The sequence below is a fragment of the Chiloscyllium plagiosum genome, chromosome 22, assembly GCF_004010195.1.
Source record: "Chiloscyllium plagiosum isolate BGI_BamShark_2017 chromosome 22, ASM401019v2, whole genome shotgun sequence".
Taxonomy (NCBI): domain Eukaryota; kingdom Metazoa; phylum Chordata; class Chondrichthyes; order Orectolobiformes; family Hemiscylliidae; genus Chiloscyllium; species Chiloscyllium plagiosum.
Window position 1 is genome coordinate 27,310,727 of NC_057731.1, and position 19,667 is coordinate 27,330,393.

A 19,667-nucleotide genomic window follows, 5' to 3' on the forward strand; every position below is an offset into this window, starting at 1 on the left:
TGGATGGGTATATGAATAGGAAGGGATTGGAGAGATATGGGCCGGGTGCTGGCAGGTGGGACTAGATTGGGATGGGATATCTGGTCGGCATGGACGGATTGGACCGAAGGGTTTGTTTCCATGCTGTACATTTCTATGACTCTATGAACACCTTTTCAAGCATGTAATTACAATACTAATAAAGATTGTAACAAACTAATTGTTATTACAGTTAATAATCAAGTCTTTATAAATGGTAAAATTTAATATTTAAATGAACTATTAAGAGTATTTCAGTCTGTTAAGAGCTCGTGTCATGTTGATATTAGAGATGCTGAGGTTCATTACTTGAACCACCAGAATTTTGAAACCTGTGGAAGTTGTTTTCATTTGTAAAGTGTAATTAACCATCATTTTTTTCCTGCTGGACAACCAGCACATTTATCATTGAATGATAATGAAAGTATTGCAAATAAATACACTTTCTGTCAAAAAACATTTATATTTAGTGACATTTTACAGTCATATCTATTTGTCAACTATTTTGTACCATGGGATGGGTCTCCAAATGCCACAACCTAGGCTTAAACAGAGGCAGCTAAAGGGTGGCCTTTTAAAGCCTCAGTCCAGCATTGCCAATGCCACCCCTCCAAGCCTCCCATCTCCCCATGACCTCTCCCCTGAGAGAAGAAAAATAAAGATACTCTTACTACTGAATCCCCTGAGAAATAGGTCTTAACTAGGGACTTTAAAACCCAGAAGCTGCCTGCCACTGATTGGCTGGCAACTTCTGGGATCACAGACTACTAGCATTGAGGCCTGTAATTGGGCATGATATGCATCTCCCTTGCTTATCAGCTTTCAATAAGCTGAATGACAGACAACTGGGTGAACACTTACATTGATGTGGGCGGTATGTCAGTTGCCATCTAACAACCTAACAGTCTCATCCCCACACTTTGAGGAAAAAGAGGGAAAGTTCTGTCCATTGTATCTCTGCAGAAATTCCTTACAAAAACAGCATCCAGATCCAGGGTCTTTTCTGTATGTTATGACACCCGTTCTACTCCAAAGGCTGACAGATCCTAAGAAACCATCAATGTGCAAACTTTCAAAAGCAAAATATTGTAGATGGTGGAACAGAAAATGCAGGAACTATTCAGCCAACCTGGTAATGTCCATGCGGTCAGAATGCGAGTTTATGGACTTAACTTTCATAAGAAATAGGAGCAGTAGTAGGCCATCTGGATCCATTGAACCTGCTCCATCATTCAATAAATTCATGGCTGATCTTTTCGTGGACTCAGCTCCACTCACCCACCCCCTCACCACAACCCTTAGTTCCTTTATTTTTCAAAAATCTATCTATCTATCTATGTCGGAAAAACATTTAAAGCCTCAGCTTCTTCACTGGGCAGGAAATTCCACAGATGCACAAACCTTTGCATGAAGAAGCTCATCCTCAATTCAATTCTAAATCTGCTCTTCCTTATTTTATGTCCCCTATTTCTATTTTCACCCGACAGTGGAAGCAACCTCTTTGTTCCCTTTCCCTCAAATTAGCCAAATATCAACTTTGGGAGCTTCATGAGGATTTCTCTCTGTGAGCATTAGGTAATTTTGCAAACAATTCTCCACTGCTTTCCTTATTAGGCATGCACTATACTTCTGCAGCGTCACATTTGTATAATCTTTTCCTCACCAGCAGCTGAAGAGCTCATCGCTGCTGGGACCTTCCAAGTTTCTGACCAGCTGGTGCCATATTTAAAACCCAGTCGTGCACCTGGTCATTTTGCTCCCAAACAGGGATGAGCCCTTTCCAGCACCCTCTATCAAATCTCCTCTCAGCTTTCTTCTCTCCAAGGAGAACAATCCCAACTCCAATCTATCCTCATAATGAGGTATCTCATTCCTGGAACCATTCTTGTAAATCATTATTACACTCACTCTCCTGCATTCAAATCTTTCCCATAATATGATGTCTCAAACTTTGCACAATACTTTGGCTGGGGTCTAACAAGTATCTTGTGGAAGTGCAACATCACCTCCTTACTCTTATACTCTATGTCCTATGAATAAAGTTGAGGACACCATATGTTTTATTAACTGCTCTCTCCACTTGTCCTTCAATGATCTGTGTACATATACACCCAGGTCCCTCTGCTCCTGCACCCCATTTAGAATTGTATCCTCTTTTTTATGTTTCTATGTTCTTCTTATCAAAGTGCATTACTTCTTGGCATTGGACATCATCTGCCAACAATATGCCAGCTCTATCAATTTGTCAATGTCCTTTTGGAGTTCCAAGTCTGTCCTCCTCACAGCTTACAATTCTTCTAAATTTTGTATCATTTGCAAAATTTGAAATTGTCCCCTAAATACCAAGATCCAGATTATTAATATATATTATGAAAAGCAAGATTTCCACATCCAACCCTTGGGACTCCACTATAAATCTTCCTCCAGGCCGCTTGTACATTCATTGCAGCCTTTTCAAAGGGTCATGTAGATTGCCAATCTCCGCTACATTCTCCTAGAAACATTTAAATATGGAAACTAGAGGAGTAGGCTTTTCAGACCTTTGAGCTGGCTCTGCTATTCACTATGGTCAAGGCTGATTGTTCAACTTTGCATCCTGTTCCTGCTTTCTCTCCATGCTCTTTGATCCCTTTAGCCTTAACAGCCAAATCTAATTCTTTCTTGAAAACATTCAATGCTTTGGCTTCAACTACTTTCTGTGGCAGAGAATTCCACAGGCACGCCATTCTCTGGGTGAAGAAACTTCTTCTCATCTCAGTCCTATATGGTCTACTATGTATCCTTTCTCTATGATCCATGATTTCTATGGCAACACCCTGACCAATTTGAGTCTACCTGCCTGGTCTGACAATTAAGATTGATAGTTAATTGTTCTTGGTGCACCTCTATGCCAATGATGTCCCAACCAACCATAAGTACCTTTTCATGTTGAAAATGATGTCCTTTTTTACAGGTATATTTCTTGTGTCCTAGATCTGACGAGTGCAAGACAAAAAACTTTGACTTCTTGTCCCTTTTTTTGGCAATGTTTAAGTTCTGTACTAATAAGCAACAACAAAGAAATACAAACTTCTGGAAACTGACAACACAGTTCTGTTGTCATTGTGTGAGGGAGGCAGATGGTTAACATTTCAGGTTCACTCTGTCTTCTCATTTGTAAAATTCCAATGAGACTGAACAGGCACATCCTATGTCCACTCACCTTTACAAGATTTATTTCATGAGACATGGGCATTGCTGGCTAGGCCAGCATTTGTTGCCTATCCCTTATTGCCTAGAGTGCAGTAAGAATCAATGATATTGCTGTGGCACTGGAGTCACTTAAGATTAGATTAGATTACTTACAGTGTGGAAACAGGCCCTTCGTCCCAACAAGTCCACACCGACCCGCCGAAGTGCAACCCACCCATACCCCTATATTCACCCCTTTTACCTAACACTACGGGCAATTTAGCATGGCCAATTCTCCTGACCTGCACATCTTTGGACTATGGGAGGAAACCGGAGCACCCGGAGGAAACCCACGCAGACACGGGGAGAACGTGCAAACTCCACACAGTCAGTCACCTGAGTTGGGAATTGAACCCGGGTCTCTGGCGCTGTGAGGCAGCAGTGTTAACCACTGTGCCACCATGCCACCCACATGTAGGCCAGATCAGGTAAGGATGGCAGTTTCCTAATGGCTGAAAATGTGTTGCTGGAAAAGCGCAGCAGGTCAGGCAGCATCCAGGGAACAGGAGAATCGACGCATAAGCCCTTCTTCGCCCGAAACGTCGATTCTCCTGTTCCCTGGATGCTGCCTGACCTGCTGCGCTTTTCCAGCAACACATTTTCAGCTCTGATCTCCAGCATCTGCAGACCTTACTTTCTCCTCAGTTTCCTAATGGCTAATAGTGAACCAGATGGGTTTATCCTGACAATCAACAATGGTTTCATGGTCATCATTAGACGCTTAATTTCATTTTTTTTCAATGAATTCAAGTTCCACTATCTGCCATGGCAGGATTCAAACCTGGGTCCCAGCACATTATTTGGGTCAGTGGATTAATAGACTAGTGTTAATACCACTACACCATCACTTCCAGGCAGTTCCCCACAAAAAAAACAGGTAGGGCTGGCAGGATGTCTGTTTGAAGTGTAGCCCAAAGGGAAGTGTGACATTTATGAATTGATGGGTAATATACACTTTATTATCATTGCTGGGCTACAGCCCTAAGATTCCATAAACAACAATGAGCAATTGTATTCATTGAGAAATGAATTCAGTCAATAAGGTGGGCTTAATGAGAAATTTAAAGGAAAGTAGTTAGGTGGAAGGACTCGGGATGGATTCCAGATCATTTGGCTTCAGCAGCTGAAGACGTGGACATTTAGCAGGATAAAGAAGGTGGATATGCAAAATGCAAGAGTATGATCATAGAATCAGAGAATGGTTGCAGCATAGAAAGAGGCCATTTGGCCCATTGTGTCTGTGTCTGCTCTCTGATAGAACAACTCACCAGTGCCATTGTCCAGCCTTTTCCCTAAAACACTGCACATTTTTCTTTTTCAGACAATAATCTAATTCAATTTTTAATGCCTTGACTAAACTTGCCTCCACCGGACTTTCAAGCAGTACATTTCAGAGCATAACCATTCACTGTGTGAAAAATCCTCTCTCATGTTTTCATTGCTCCATCTGCCAATTATCTTAAATCTGTGCCATCTGATTCTCAATTGAATCACCAGCTTTCCCTATGTCCCCTATTCGGACCCATCATGATTTTGACTACCTCTATCAAACTTCCTCTCAAATCTCTTTTCCCCAAGAACAGTCCAACTTCTCCAATCTACCTATTAAATTGCATTTCCTCAATGCTGGAACCATTCCCATGAAGCCTTTCAACACCCTCTCTAACACTTTCACATCCTTCCTAAAGATGAATTGGAAGTTAGGGGCTGAGGAGGTGTAGGGGGCAAAGGATTACAAAAGTCTAGCTCCAGTGAAGAAATGAATGATGTCTACGGGATTCTATAAAATGATGAAAATTGTATTTGTGAGGCATTGAATCAGCAAGGACAGGGATGTTGACTTGATGCAGATTAGGATAGATGCAGCAGAGTTTTGTATAAGCTGAAATTCAAGGATGAGAAAGACAGAGATTAAAGACCACGGACAACAAAAGTAAAAATAAACTGCAAACTGCTGGCACTAAGAAACTTCTAATGGAATGAAATTGCACACTTATAAAAGTTTTTTCAGATCAGATCAGAGACGAAATTGGCAGTAACCATTAATTATCATGCTGTTAACAAATCATTTACTCCTGAGCACATCACATTAACTTTTACTGAGGTCTTTAGTGGGGAACACTGTTGAACATAAATCTCAAGTTCACCCCCATTGCACTGGTTTCATTGCTGAGTTGATCACGTGTTATATCATGCTCTGCGGAGGTTCCAAGTGCCTCTGACAACAACTTTCAGATTTCCATGATTAACTCTGCACACACAGACACCATACTTGCTATACAATTTACTCCATAGTAACTACAATTATCTACATAATGTAGATCATTCATGCCATTATTTATAAAAAAAATCACAAATGTATTTTCAATCTAATTTGCAAGAAATTGTAATCATTCATTAGTGTCAGCATGCCTCAGTTAGTTTTACTCTCTCCTTTGCATCAGAAAGTTTCGAACATTCTCTGAGATGAGTGTGTAATTTGAGAGGACAGTACAATGCTCAGTGAATGATTGGGACTTCATCAGCCTGCCAGGTGAATGCAAAAATTCTTTGGAAACATTTAGCAAGCAGCATAAAGTTTGCTCAATTGATTGTCAAAATTCCTCCTTCATATAACACCAGAAGATTTTGCATAAACATTGCTTTGAATTACTACTAAATAAATTATCATGCCTTTCATTTGCCCCAGTCAAAGTTCATTTTAAATAATCAGAAACAAATGCAAATTCCCTAAACGAAGTGTTTGACAACTTAAGTGTCAGACTTGGCATCAATGGTAGCACTCGCTCCTGCCTCTGAGTCAAGAACATGTATATTCAAGCCGCAGTCCAAATGTTGAGTATAGTGTATAATCTAAACTAGCATTTCAACACAGTATTGAAGGTCTACTGTATTGTCAGAGGTGCTCTGTTTTTGGATGAGGCGGAATAAGGCCCTGTTTCTCTGTTCAGCTGAGTTTTTAAGAAATCCCACAATATTCACACATTTTCTAATCAACATAGGAGGTTTTCATACATGTTATCATACACCTCTAAGAGCAGGTGGGACTTGAATTTAGGTCACACGCTCAGCTGTAGGGACATTACTACTGCACTACAAGAACCCCTCAGCTTAATGCTCAAAGTATAGGAAGTTCTTTCGGTCAGCTGGCCAATAATTATCCGTCAGTAACTCCCACCAGCACCTCCAAAATTTAGCTTCAGTATGTGTAATCTTGGCCAAATTCAAATTGAGCGTCTTTTTTAAAATAAAAGTTTAAACTTCATAAAATAATTCCTTATTTGAGAGTATCTTGGGACCTTCTAGAAAAAGCTACTTATTAGCAAATTATTTATTTCTATATGTCGTTTTACATAGATAGTAATGTAGCTTAATACCGAAATTCAGTATAATAAGTACTTATTACTGGTTAATTAATATGATGTATGTTATCAGTGTAGGTAACTTTTTGGACATGGTATTTTGTCAGTGCTCACGTGTGCTCTCATTGTAACTGTACGTAACATCAGTGACCCATGAACCACAGACATTTTGTTTCAATCAGCGAATTCATTTACAAACTTAGTAAATTGAAGTTACCTTCCATGATAGATGTAGGTTTTTATTTTTCAATTGATCAATTCTCCGTATGTTAAGGCTGAGCTTGTAGCCTCCCAGTGTCTTGTCCACCCTCTCTCAGCCTGTGCTCACGGCTTGATCCAATCCTCTCATTCCCTGCTCAGGTCATCCGACGCCTTTCCCTTTCTCTCTCTCCTTCTCCCTTTTTCCATCTCGCGTTCACTTTCCGGACGCTGATCCTTTGTTGCCCGGGAAACACGAATCCTCTGAACCAACGGCGCCCCACACTAATCAACCTCGCTGCTTTGTCGTTGTAGCTGAGTTCGCCTTCATGTGCTATGTGATTGTAGACATGGAGACTCTGCGTGCTCAGTGCTATGCTCACTGTGCTAAACAAAAACACCAAAGGTGAGGCTTTATCACTAACGAAACCAATGAAATAAATTAGACGTTGGTCAACAAGCAATTTTAGAACTTGTATCACTTCTTCATGAAAATATTGTTAATGTAGTGTTGAATGTTATGGTCTAGTTAGTCAAATAATATTTGATCACTTACATGGAAAGGTGAGAGTTACTCGCCATGTTATAACTAAGTTAAAGGTCACACAACACCAGGTTGTAGTCCAGTAGGTTTATTTGGAGGCACCAGCTTTCGAAGCGCCGCTTCATCAGTTGAAGAAGCAGCACTTCGAAAGCTAGTACTTGCAAATACTTCTCCATCAATTTCGGTTTCTATTTGTATATAAATACTGCTTCTTCCTCGTCCGTCTTTCTAAATTCCTAATAGTTCGACCGACAACTTCCATCTCCTCAATACAACCCGGTTGTGTTGAAATCACGATTAATCAACATTCCCCAAGGTTACAAGTATGTGGAATTCTTCATCTCCCGGATTCCTGTAAACCCTGTCTGTTATAATAAACTCCAATTCGTTTATGCATCATTTTCTAACTTACACAGGCTCTTTAGTTCTGATCAGCCGTGGCTTCTCGTTCAAACACGAAAGTGAAGTGCATCTGAATTGAATTATGAACTAGATAAATGCGAACTGCACTTTGCAAATACTTTCTAATCAACCTGTTCAACGATGTTACTACATACTTCTGGGGCAGGTGCAGCGTAAACCCAGCTCTCCTGATCTAAAGGTCATGATTCGGAGATGCCGGTGTTGGATTGGGGTGTACAAAGTTAAAAATCACCACCAGGTTATAGTCCAACAGGTTTAATTGGAAGCACACTAGCTTTCGGAGCGACGCTCCTTCATCAAGTGATTGTGGAGGGAAGGGTTTTGTGATTTACACATGAAAGAAGTGAAACTATCACTGTTTTCTAACAGATGAAAGGCTTAACAGACAATCAATTCTTCAATGTATAATTTCAGTTACATCACACTGCAAGTTTTTGCTATAAATTCTGTTACGATCGAGCCCTCCACAATCACCTGATGAAGGAGCGTCGCTCCGACAGCTAGTGTGCTTCCAATTAAACCTGTTGGACTATAACCTGGTGTGTGATTTTTAATCTAGAGGTAGGTACACTACCATTGTGCCACAAGACCCCTTAACCACACTTGGTATGATTTTACAGAATCACAGAATAGTCACTGGGCAGAAGGAGGCCATGAATGCACTGACTCTTCAAATGAGCATTCTGCTCGTGCAATTCTCCCGCCATCTCCTTGTAATCCTTTTCTTTATTTCAAAAATATACTTTATCACAAACTATCTCTTTATATGGTACTGTACAGAAGCAAATCAAGTAAACAAACATTTGAGTTTGACTCTATCCCAAAAAACGAAAGACACTATTTCTTTCCAAACAACAAATGCATTTTCTTCGGGATGCCTTGATCGAACCTGCCTTCCCCCTACCCTGAGGCAGAATATTCCTAGTTATGACTGGCCAATGGGCCGAAGAGTGGCAGGTGGAGTTGAATTTAGATAAATATGAGGTGCTGCATTTGGAAAGGCAAATCAGGCCAGGACTTAAACACTTAAATGTAAAGTCCTGGGCAGAGTTGCTGAACAAAGAGACCTTGATCTGCAGATTCATAGTTCCTTAAAAGTGAAGTCCCAGGTAGATAGGATAGTGAAGAAGGCATTTGGTATGCATGCCTTTATTGGTCAATGCATTTAGTCTAGGAGTTGGGAGGTCATGTCGTGGCTGTGAGGCACATTGGATGGGCGACTTTTGGAATATCGTGTGCAATTCTCGGAAGGGTATTGTGAAACTTGAAAGTGTTCAGAAAAGATTTACAAGGATGTTGCTAGGGTTTGAGCTGGAGCCAGCGGCTGTAACGGCTGGGGCTATTTTTCTTGGATCATTGGAGGTTGAAGGATGATCTTTTAGAGGTTTATAAAATCATGAAGGGCATGCATAGGATGAATAGCCAAGGTCTTTTCCCCAGAGTGGGGAAATCCAAAACAGAGGGCATGAGTTTAAGGTGACAGAAAGGAAAAGTTTAAAAGGGACCTAAGGGGAAACTTTTTCACGGATGGTACTGTATGCAAAGAGCTGCCACAGGAAGTGGAGGAGGCAGGTACAATTACAATATTTGAAAGGCATCTGGATGGGTATATGAGTAGGAATGGTTTAGAGGGATATGGGCCAAATGCTGGCAAAGGGGACTACATTAATTTAGGATACCTGGTCGGCATGGACCAGTTGGACTGAAGGGTCTGTTTCCCAGCTGTGATAAGTGCAGCAGGTTCGGTTAGTGTCTATTCCTTTTTTAAGCAAAATCACATAACACCAACAGGGCTATAACCTGATATTGTGTGATTTTTAACTTTGTCCACCGCAGTCCAACAGCGGCACCTCCACATCACATCTATTCCGTTTGGAAGTTTACTTTCTGGAGATGAGAAAGGGATCCACAGTACAGTGCCTGCTCGGATTGCGGACAAACACAATACAATCTGATGTGATTCACATTCGATGACAAGCAGAGAGGGTGATTTGCATTTCTTTCAGGGCCCTGGCCAGCCGGTTCTGTGGCAGATGTGTTTGTGCAGCCGGTTACTGAGAGACCAATTAAACCTTTCACACTCTGCAGTTTCCAACAAGCATTCCCCCAACCGTTATTGTCAGGAGATTAAGTGGCCACATGACTGTATTATTCTGTACAATACTCTGTCGTTTAGCCCGGACTATTCAGTCAATACATAGCGCGACACGTGGGCTGGGATGGAGGGAAATCGGCAGCTTTAACCAAAAAAAGGATGCGCTTGTTTTAGTGAAGTACCTTTAAGCAGTCGGTTTGCTTTAATTTCGTTTGCAGATGATCGCTGGCAACAACAGACGATTAGGAGAGTGGCAAGTGGCTATGGACTGCAGCAGGAAATGCTGGTGTTGGTCTCCAACTCTTTACAGGACCAGGTATTGATAGAACAAATGATAGGAAGTTGAGCGTGATAGTTCTGCTAAGCCCCCTCCATCCACACAGGCGGCAATGGCTGCTGTTCAAGTGCATACGACAAAGCCGGACAGTGCATCGCCTTGTGACAGAGAAACTTTCTCCGAAGAGTTTGGATCCGACAGTGGCGACGAAGTTTTACTCTGCGATGCAGACTTGGAGCTGAACCCCTTTGATGGGCTGCCTTACTCCTCTCGCTATTACAAACTCCACCAAGAACGAAAGCAGTTACCGGTGTGGGGAGCAAAGAGCGCCTTAATGGCGAGTTTTGTGAGTAATTCCTTTATCATCCTATGTGGAAACGCCAGGATCGGGAAAAGCAGTCAGGTAAGAGCAACCAAGGTAGTGGGAAATATCCAGCAGAAGTAAACGCTGGCTTATTAGGCTTTTGGCTTTAAAGACTGTTCTGTCACATGGTTCCCAATATGTTTTGAAAAAGGCGCCAATATTATCCATGTTTTTTTTTCTCTACACTAGTATGAGGCATGGCTACTATAAACTTTCAAATGAGCTTTTTTCCACTAACGCTATGCAAAGCTGTAAACGCAGAGCTGTAATTTCTGCTGACCTGGCCTTAATGATAAGGCTGGAATTGAAAGGACAACACTGGCACAAGGGAGTACAATACATGTTTTGTGATTTGTTTGTGTTATGCCAATATCTAGATAATATGAACAAGTGTTTACGACATGTTCATCAGTAATGATAAAATAATATACTTTTCTTCTGGGAATCTTTTCATTTGTAAACTAAATTTGGCAATTTTTCCATTTATTGAAACATACAGCACATTTGGAGATAGTTTTCACGAATATCCTGAACAAAATCGACAATATATTACAGATGCTAGATTACAGACATAGAAGATTTTAAAAACAATTGGATAAATGTTTTCTTTCAAATTCTAATTGATTGGAATGCTGTGCTTAGGAACACGTGATCTTTGTTGTGTTAGTTGTAACATAGATAGCAATTGGTAAAGGTAATGATGTTTGCTATAATGGCATTTTAATGTGTTTTTGAGAGGAAAAGTCAAGCAAACCCCCTCTTTAATTTGATCAATGGCTGAAGAGTGGCAGATGGAGTTTCATTTAGATAAATGTGAGGTGTTGCATTTTGGAAAGGCAAATCAGGGCAGGACTTATACACTTGATGGTGTTGCTGAAAAGAGACCTTGGAGTGTAGGTTCATAGTTCCCTGAAAATTGAGTCCCAGGTAGGCAGGATAGTGAAGAAGGTGTTTGCCTTTATTGGTCAATGCATTGAGTGTAGGATTTGGGAGGTCATGTTGCTGCTGTACAGGACATCACTTTTAGAACACTGTGTGCAATTCCAGTCTCCCTGCTTTATGAAATATGTTGTGAACTTGAAATGATTCCTAAAAGATTTGACAAGGATATTTCCATGGTTGGAGGGTTTGAGTTATAGGGAGATGCTAAATAGGCTGGGGCCATTTTCCCTGAGTGTTGGATGCTGAGATTTATAAAATCATGAGGGGCATGAATAGGGTGAATAGCAAAGGCCTTTTTCCTGGAGTGGGAGAGTCCAAAACATTGCTAGGTTTAACTTGAGACCAGTTTGTTTAATTATAGGATCATAGAGTCATACAGCACAGAAACAGACATGTACAACTCATCTATCCTGACCAGGTTTCCCAAACTAAACTAGTCCCACTTGCCTGCGGTTGACCCAAGTCCCTGTAAACCATTCCTATACATGTACCTGTCCAAATATCTTCTAAATGTTGTAACTGTATTTGTTTTACCACTTCCTCTGCAGTTCGTTCCACATATGAACCACCTTCCTTGTGGAACAAGTTGGCCCTCGGGTCCCTTTTAAATATCTCTCCTCTCTCTTTAAAAATATGCCCTCCAGTTTTGAATTCTCCTTTGCTATTCATCTTATCTACACCCCTCATGATTTTGTAAATATGTGTGAAGTCACCCCTCAATTCCTGCACTCCAGTGAAAAATTGATGATTTGCATCCTTACAGGATATAGTATTTTTGAGTTCTGAGTGAATGGAAGTCTCTTCAATTTGCTCTATCAGTGAACGTCTTTCCAGAGGCTGAGAGAGACAGAAAGAGCGAGCAAGCCTTCCTGTTTACATTGTTAGTAAAATCAATTTTGATCTCTCTGCTCTGCCCAAAAGCAGTTGAGTGGAAAGAAAGTTTGTGTATTGCCATGTCTGGCATCATTACATTTTCCAAACTGGATAATTTGCAAATGACTTCCATCACAATACGTGAAGTTTCTAGAAAGATGTAAATCAAATAGAATATATAGATCTTAGGTGATACAGCCATTTTGATGTATGTTAATTTCAGTTCTGATTTTTGTTTTCTGATGATTTCATAAATTGGCTCAAACTGTCGTCAGGTGATCATTGCAGCCATCTTAACTCAGCATCTTTCCTTTTTAAAACCATTTTCACTTATGAAATGTCCTAGGTATTAAAATTGGACGATGGAAGTCAAAAATTGATATTCCATGTTACTGCTATCATAACATTGTTTTGCTTAAGCAGCATGGATATTCAGGTTTATTAATTCGGCTAACTTTTGATGGAAAATGACACAACTTTAGTTGGAAAGTCACATTTACCTGTAATTGCTATTAGCATCTATTGAGAAATAAAAAAAAATGTGGAGGCAGACCTCTTTTGCAATGAAGGTGGCATTGTTAATCAGACTATGAACTTGGCACAGCCATGTTGACATGGATATAATAAGTAGTGATTTAGATGGACAGTTTTTTTCTTATCATTTGTGGAATCTGAGCATCAGTGGCAATGTCAACATGTATTGACCATCCCTAGTCAAAATAGAGGTGTTAATGAGTCACTTACAATTGAGTGGCTTGCTATGACATTTCAGAGGACAGTGAAGAGTCACTCATTAGCAGCATTATGGTTCAGTGGTTAGCACTGCTGCCTCACAACGCTGGGGACCCAGGTTCAATTCCAACTTTAGCTAATTGTCTGTGTGGAGTTTGCACATTTTCCCTGTGTCTGTGCAGGTTTGCTCTGGTTTCCTTCCACAATCCGAAGATGTGCTGGTTAGGTGACTTGACTATGCTAAATTGCCCATAGTGTTCAGGGATGTGGAGGTTAGGTGCATTAGTCAGGGGGTCAATATCGGGTGGGGGAATGGATCTGGGTGGGCCACTCTTTGAAGGGTTGGTGTGGACTGGTTGGGCCAAATGCCTGTTTCTACATTGTAGGGATTCAATGTTGGTTATATAGTTGATGGAAAAAGTATGCTGCAGAAAAGGCATTGTGTCTCAAAATTCCACTGCTAATATAGAACAGGAATTTAACCTCAGTTACACATTGTTCTATTTCACGTGAAAAAATGTACAGTTGATTTATTGGCAAGAGTCTTGAAGTGTGTGATTGTGAGAGGACATGCAGAATTGCGAGTATGTAACATATTGCTACTGTGAATTGCATGATAAACTACATCCCCATTGATTGAGCTGAAATACACTAGCTGAAATGCTGTGCAAGTGAATATGATGGTAACTTGAGAAAGGAAATTGAATACACACTTAAACAGGTATGCAGTGGTATGCGGAAGACCTGAAAAGGGGAAAAGTTGAAACATTCTTGCATAGAGCCAGCAAAGACAGAATGGGCCAGATATCTACTTCTCTGCTCCACACCTGTTTATATCTAAGTGCAATAATGATGCATGTGGCTATGTTTCACTACTTAAATATATATTTGCATTTGTGATGTATCATTCGATTATTGGGTTTACTAATTGTGCTGATTTGCTCTTCACATAGCAGAGTGAACTCAGAAAGGTGCATCTGGACAGTAATAGACCACATGAGTCTGTTTTAAAGCAGATGCCAACAAAAATATGACTGGCAACAATGGTGACTCATGAAAAACTCACTTTTCATGCCTGCCTGACAAGATTTGTATCAAGTGTATTGAAATGGCCTACCTTCAAATGGAAGCTGGTAGTAGAGAATTACAGTCACTAATACATATTGGATGGACACTGTAAAGAAGTTGAACATCCAAATACCCATTCTCTGTAAGTGATAATGGTATGTATTGTAGACTACCATTTACCACAGACAGCTCTAACGGAGTCTGGATTAGTGGCGCTGGAAGAGCACAGCAGTTCAGGCAGCATCCAAGGAGCTTCGAAATCGGTGTTTCGGGCAAAAGCCCTTCATCAGGAATAAAGGCAGTGAGCCTGAAGCGTGGAGAGATAAGCTAGAGGAGAGTGGGATTGGGGAGAAAGTAGCATAGAGCATCAATGAATTTAATACACGCCGTGACGTCGAACAATTCTTCCGTTGCCTCTGCCTCTGAGCTTACTTTCACAATCAGGACTCCCACCCACCTTCCGAGGACCCATTCACCTACCTCCAACACACTGCATCCACCTGGACACCCCGTGCTGGCCTATTACCTGCCCTCGAACTCCAACCTCTCACCCTCACAACGCGCAGCCCTCCAATCCCTCTGCTCCAATCCCAACCTCACCATCAAGCCAGCGGATAAAGGGGGCGCAGTGGTAGTCTGGCGCACTGACCTCTACACCGCTGAAGCCAAACGTCAACTCGAGGACACCTCTTCCTACTGCCCCCTCGACCATGACCCCACCCCCATCACCAAACCATCATCACCAAGTACCTGGTGAGCTTTTCCCATGTTTTCTTTTAATCTGTACAGTTACAGGATTCATGGCGTCAATGAAAACTGAAAAATATGGCTATTGATACTTTTTATCAAGATTATGTCAATTTTTGATTTCAACTTCCATTTATGCTGGTTCTCAAAAACAGGCACATTAAACTGTCTTAAACGTTTATTTTCTCCAGTTCTTTGTAATAGTTCACATTAATGTGAGTTTGCAAAAGATATTTTGGATAAACATTGTTTATGTTCTGTGTCAGAACACTATATGTATCAGTGTTTGAGAATTTATTTCCGAAAATGTGAATCTATTTGCACCCATTCCTTTTATATTGAACTTGCACAGAAGCTGCCAGAATTTCTACACCATTCTGTGCTTGTTTCAGATTTCCAGCATCTGCAATATTTTGCTTTTATTCTATGTAAATTTGTTCATTACATCCATGCATTCAGGAATGTGAACTTCTATTTCCAATCATGCGTTAGCCGTGCACCCTCAGAATTATTTCTTTTTCCTTTCCTGTCCACTACATGTATTATGAGATATTATCCATGGTCGGCATTGATTGACCTAGTGCACAGCTGGGCTTTAAACACGGTACCAGCAGCAGAATTCCTGAAAGAACCAGCAGTGGCTAGTACTTCCATCACTGGTGAGCACAAGGTAGCATATGAGTAGTTCATAAGAGACATGGTGCATACAAAATCATGCGAGGAACAGACAAACCTTCCATTGAAATGCACCAAAATTGGCACTTAGTCAGCTTTTGGTAAAATTCAGTCCATAGCATTCATTTTAAAATTTGAATTTTTAAAAAATATTTTTAAAATCTCTGGAAGTCCTCCTAGCCAAATTTGTACAGGAGTAATGGCTACATATGTTTGAAAGTTGTTGAGAGCAGCCATTCCTCCTGGGTACAGTTTTGTATATCAGATTTTAAAAATTGCGATTACAAAATAGTGTCAGCCACATACTATATTGGAAGTGAAAGGTTCATGTTTCAAGCCTAGGTTTTCCCTTTTAGACTATTGTCTATAAGGTTTAAAAGTATTTATGATTAGTTTTAAAAAGACATCCCTTTCCTTTTAAGCAGAATATATAAAACATAACTTGAAAATTTATGATAATTGTGTAACCTCAGATACTATGTACTCTCTTATCTATGTCCTAATGTTTAATAGATAACTAAGCAAATAACTTGTATTACTGTTCTGGCAATATTGCAGACTGTCAGGTTGCACTTTGCACAGTATTGATCACTCTTTTGTTCTGTCCTACTACCTTTTCATCCTTCAGTATGGCTGCAGCATGGTGGCAAGAATGTATTTTCAAGTTTATTTTCAAGTTGAGATGCGTATCGGTGGCTACATGTTTTGTAGGGCTTGAGGATGAAAGAGCAGAGCATGAAGCCAAAGCAAAGTGGGGTAATTTAAACCAGTAGTTTTTTAAACAAATGAGGTCAATATCTCATCAAGGAAAGCAATATAAAGTATTGTAAAAATAACAAATGGCAAAGTACATAAGTTAGGCAACATTAATGCCATAAGTCACTTAAGGTAAGTTGAACTATTAAATTGACAGTCTTAAGCAAGAAGGACTAGGGAAAGAAAAGCAAGTAATCTGAGGGGCATGGTTGTTTCATGGTATATTTAGAACCCAGGGTAAAAACAATGACTGCAGATGCTGGAAACCAGATTCTGGATTAGTGGTGCTGGAAAAGCACAGCAGTTCAGGCAGCATCCGAGGAGCAGTAAAATCGACGTTTCGGGCAAAAGCCCTTCATCAGGAATACAGGTATTCCTGATGAAGGGCTTTTGCCCGAAACTTCGATTTTACTGCTCCTCGGATGCTGCCTGAACTGCTGTGCTTTTCCAGCACCACTAATCCAGAATCCAATATTTAGAACCCAGATAAGATAAACCATAGACCAGAGAACACTAGGACCCATTCTGATTTTTTACTGCACCATAAATGCTTTTGTCTATTGACCTAATTGTGATGAACAGATTGGGTGCAGTGTGCAGCTAGTCAGCATGAATCAGATTAGAAGGTGAATGAAGCAAATTTGTGTCTCTTGAAACAGGTTGGGAGCTATGCACAGCAAATCAGTGACGAAAATACAGCAACAGCAAATGCCTTCAACCTGTCTGACCCAAAGTTTGACTTTCTCTGTGTCTTTTGAATGGCCAAGTGGTTTAAATCTGTTGAGTTTGGTGGAAATTACTTTTTAAAGTATTTGACATGCAAATTATTAGTTAAATAGAGCAAAGATGACTGGGCAAGCAGTCCATTACAGCTTTTGATTGTGGTGTGATCCATTCTGACCACATCTACAAGTATTAGCTGCTGGAGGAACTTCAACTCAGAGCTGATGAGCTAGAGTCCAAGGAAAGAGGGAGCGTTCCTGTTTACTGCGTTTCAGAAGACAGCTGAGACCTTTTGATTAATTGCAACAAATTAATCACAACAAATGTGGTCCGTGGTCAGAGACAGGAGAGTGTGACTACAAATGAGGCAGTTATGAGAAGGTAGAATTTCACCTTGGAGGAGCCAAAACCAAAGGTTTATCTAATAGATATGAGGTTCTTCATCCTAGTGTGGACGAGGTGCAGACTGCAGGGAGGACGAGTGGACTACTAAAACACTGCGGTTCAGAGTACTATTCATTTGGGGTGGGGGGAGGAGAAAGAGAAATGTAAGAATAATAGGGAATAGCACATTTAGGGGAGTAGAGTAGATAATGTTCTCTGCAGCAAAGATAGAGTCCTGAAGGCTTTGTTGCCTGCCTCATGCCAAGATTCAGGACATTTCCTCTGGGCTAAAGAGGAAATTTGGGAGGGGAAACATCCAGTTGTCATCATGCATTTAGATACCAATGAAATAGGTAGGATTAAGAAAAAGGTTCTGTTGATAGATTATGAATATCTGTGAACTAAATTAAGAAGCAGAGTCTCAAAGCTAATAATCTCCATATTATTACCTGAAGCACTTACAAATCGGCACACCGTAAATAAGACTATAGAGGTAAATGCGTGGCTCAAAAGTTGGTGTGGGAGAAATGGGTTCTGATTCATGGGGCACTGGCAGCAGTACTGGGGAAAGAGAGAAATGTTTCATTGGGAATGCTTCATTTGAACAATGTTAGGTCCAGTGTCCTGGAGAAACCTCTATCTAGAGTTCTAGATGCAATTTTAAACTAATTAGTGGGGAGAGGGATCAATTGAGGGGAAGTTTAAAAAAGAAACAAGAGAGGAGAAGTGCAAGGTGCTGAAAATATAAACAATGAACATGTGGCAGAAAGCAGTAGGTTCCTTAGTCTGTCCTTAAATATCGTTTAACATAGTTCTTAAATATAAGAAGAGTCCTGCAGAAGTTAGAGCCAGAATAATTAATAATGGTAAAAAGAATCCAAACTTAAGGCTGTTTATCTGATGCACACAGTATTTTTAACATGGTTGCATCAAAATAAATGAACATTACTTTACAGCTCTTACAAAGACATGGTTGCAGAGTGACCAGGACTGGGAGTGCAATATTAAAAGGTATGTGATGCTCCATAAGGTCAAAAGGTTAAGAAGGTGGAGTAGTGTTATTAATAAGAAGGGATCTGTACAGTGATGAGGAGTTATGTAGGTGCAACTAATCATGATGTGGAATCATTTTGGACGGAAATAAGAAATAGCATGGGAACGAAGTCACGGGTGGGAGTTGTTTGTAGCCCGCAAAAAGTTGGCTTACTGTAAGAAGAAGTATAAATGGAAGGTCGAGAATTGTGATGGGTGATTTTAATATTTACTTTGATTGAACAAGTCCAATTGGCAATAGTTACATGGAAGATTAATCACAGAGTGCATCTGAGATTGTTTCTTAGATTGCATAACCTACCTAGGAACAGGCAAAATCTAGTAATGTGTAATGAGATAGAAGGAATAGGAGATCATGTAATTAAGGATGCTGTATGGAGTAGCAATCCCAACATGCTAGAATTTCAACATCAGTTTGAGGGAGAGCAGCTTGGGTCTCAAACCAGTGTATTCAACTTAAACAAGGGTAATTGCAAAGATATGCAGAAAGAGCGGTCTAAAACAGGCTAGGAAAACAGACAAAGGGGAAGGTCAGCAGACAAGCAGGAGTGGATATTTATAACACTCTGCAAAAAATTATTCCAGTCAAGAAGAATGGCTCAATGAGAAGAATGAACTATCCCTAGTTAACAAAAGCAGTCAAGGAGATTATTCAATGAAAAATTAAGGTATATGAAGCAGCAACAATTAGTGGTAGATCAGAAGATTGGGTATTTTTTTAGGAGCCACCATTGGATGAGTAAAAAGTTAATGAAGAGTGAGGAAATTAATTATGAAATTAAATTGGCATGAAATATATAACCAAATGGAAAGAGCTTGTACAGGTATATAAAATTAAACAGTAGCTAAAGTAAGTGTAGGCCTTAGAGGATGCAACTGGAGAATTGATAATGGGGCACAGGCAAATGACAGATAATTTAAACTAAAATTTTGCGTCAGTGAAAGATTCTATAATCTCCCAAAGATAATAGATGTGCATGTTAATGGGAGGAAAGATTTTGTAAAAGTCTCTGTCACGAGGGACAAAATGTTCAACAAACTAACCAAGGGCAGACACATCACCAGGGTCTGATGACTTGCATCCAAGAGTCTTAAAGGAAGTAAGTACTGAAATACTATAGGCATTGGTCAAAATATTTTAAAACTCACTGGATTCTGAGAGGGTTCCAGTGGATTGGAAAAGACTAAGGTAATACACATCT

The 19,667-nt window shown here is 40.3% G+C and overlaps 2 protein-coding genes across 7 annotated transcripts in view; one reads left to right on the plus strand and one right to left on the minus strand.

The window, feature by feature from the left end:
* The window catches only part of fank1 (fibronectin type III and ankyrin repeat domains 1), a 65,180-nt gene extending 55,046 nt beyond the window's left edge, over positions 1-10,134 (minus strand). For 2 of the 6 annotated variants that reach the window (XM_043712627.1, XM_043712622.1), the window contains exons 1-2: positions 10,054-10,134; positions 6,829-7,196 (exon numbers count right to left, since the gene is read on the minus strand). In XM_043712627.1, the coding sequence (XP_043568562.1) occupies positions 6,829-6,835 (7 nt within the window). In that variant the 5' untranslated portion in view covers positions 6,836-7,196; positions 10,054-10,134. Of the gene's footprint in view, positions 1-6,828; positions 7,197-7,365; positions 7,427-7,765; positions 7,844-8,577; positions 8,635-10,053 lie in introns of those variants that run through there. The other 4 variants (XM_043712625.1, XM_043712626.1, XM_043712623.1 and 1 more) reach the window with 4 other exon arrangements.
* A 118-nt stretch (positions 10,135-10,252) lies between these two features.
* Positions 10,253-19,667, plus strand: part of LOC122561389 (putative pre-mRNA-splicing factor ATP-dependent RNA helicase DHX32) — a 41,828-nt gene continuing 32,413 nt past the window's right edge. Inside the window, exon 1 of the mRNA XM_043713154.1 lies at positions 10,253-10,551. Coding sequence (XP_043569089.1) covers positions 10,261-10,551 — 291 coding nt within the window. The 5' untranslated portion in view covers positions 10,253-10,260. The remainder of the gene's footprint in view (positions 10,552-19,667) is intronic.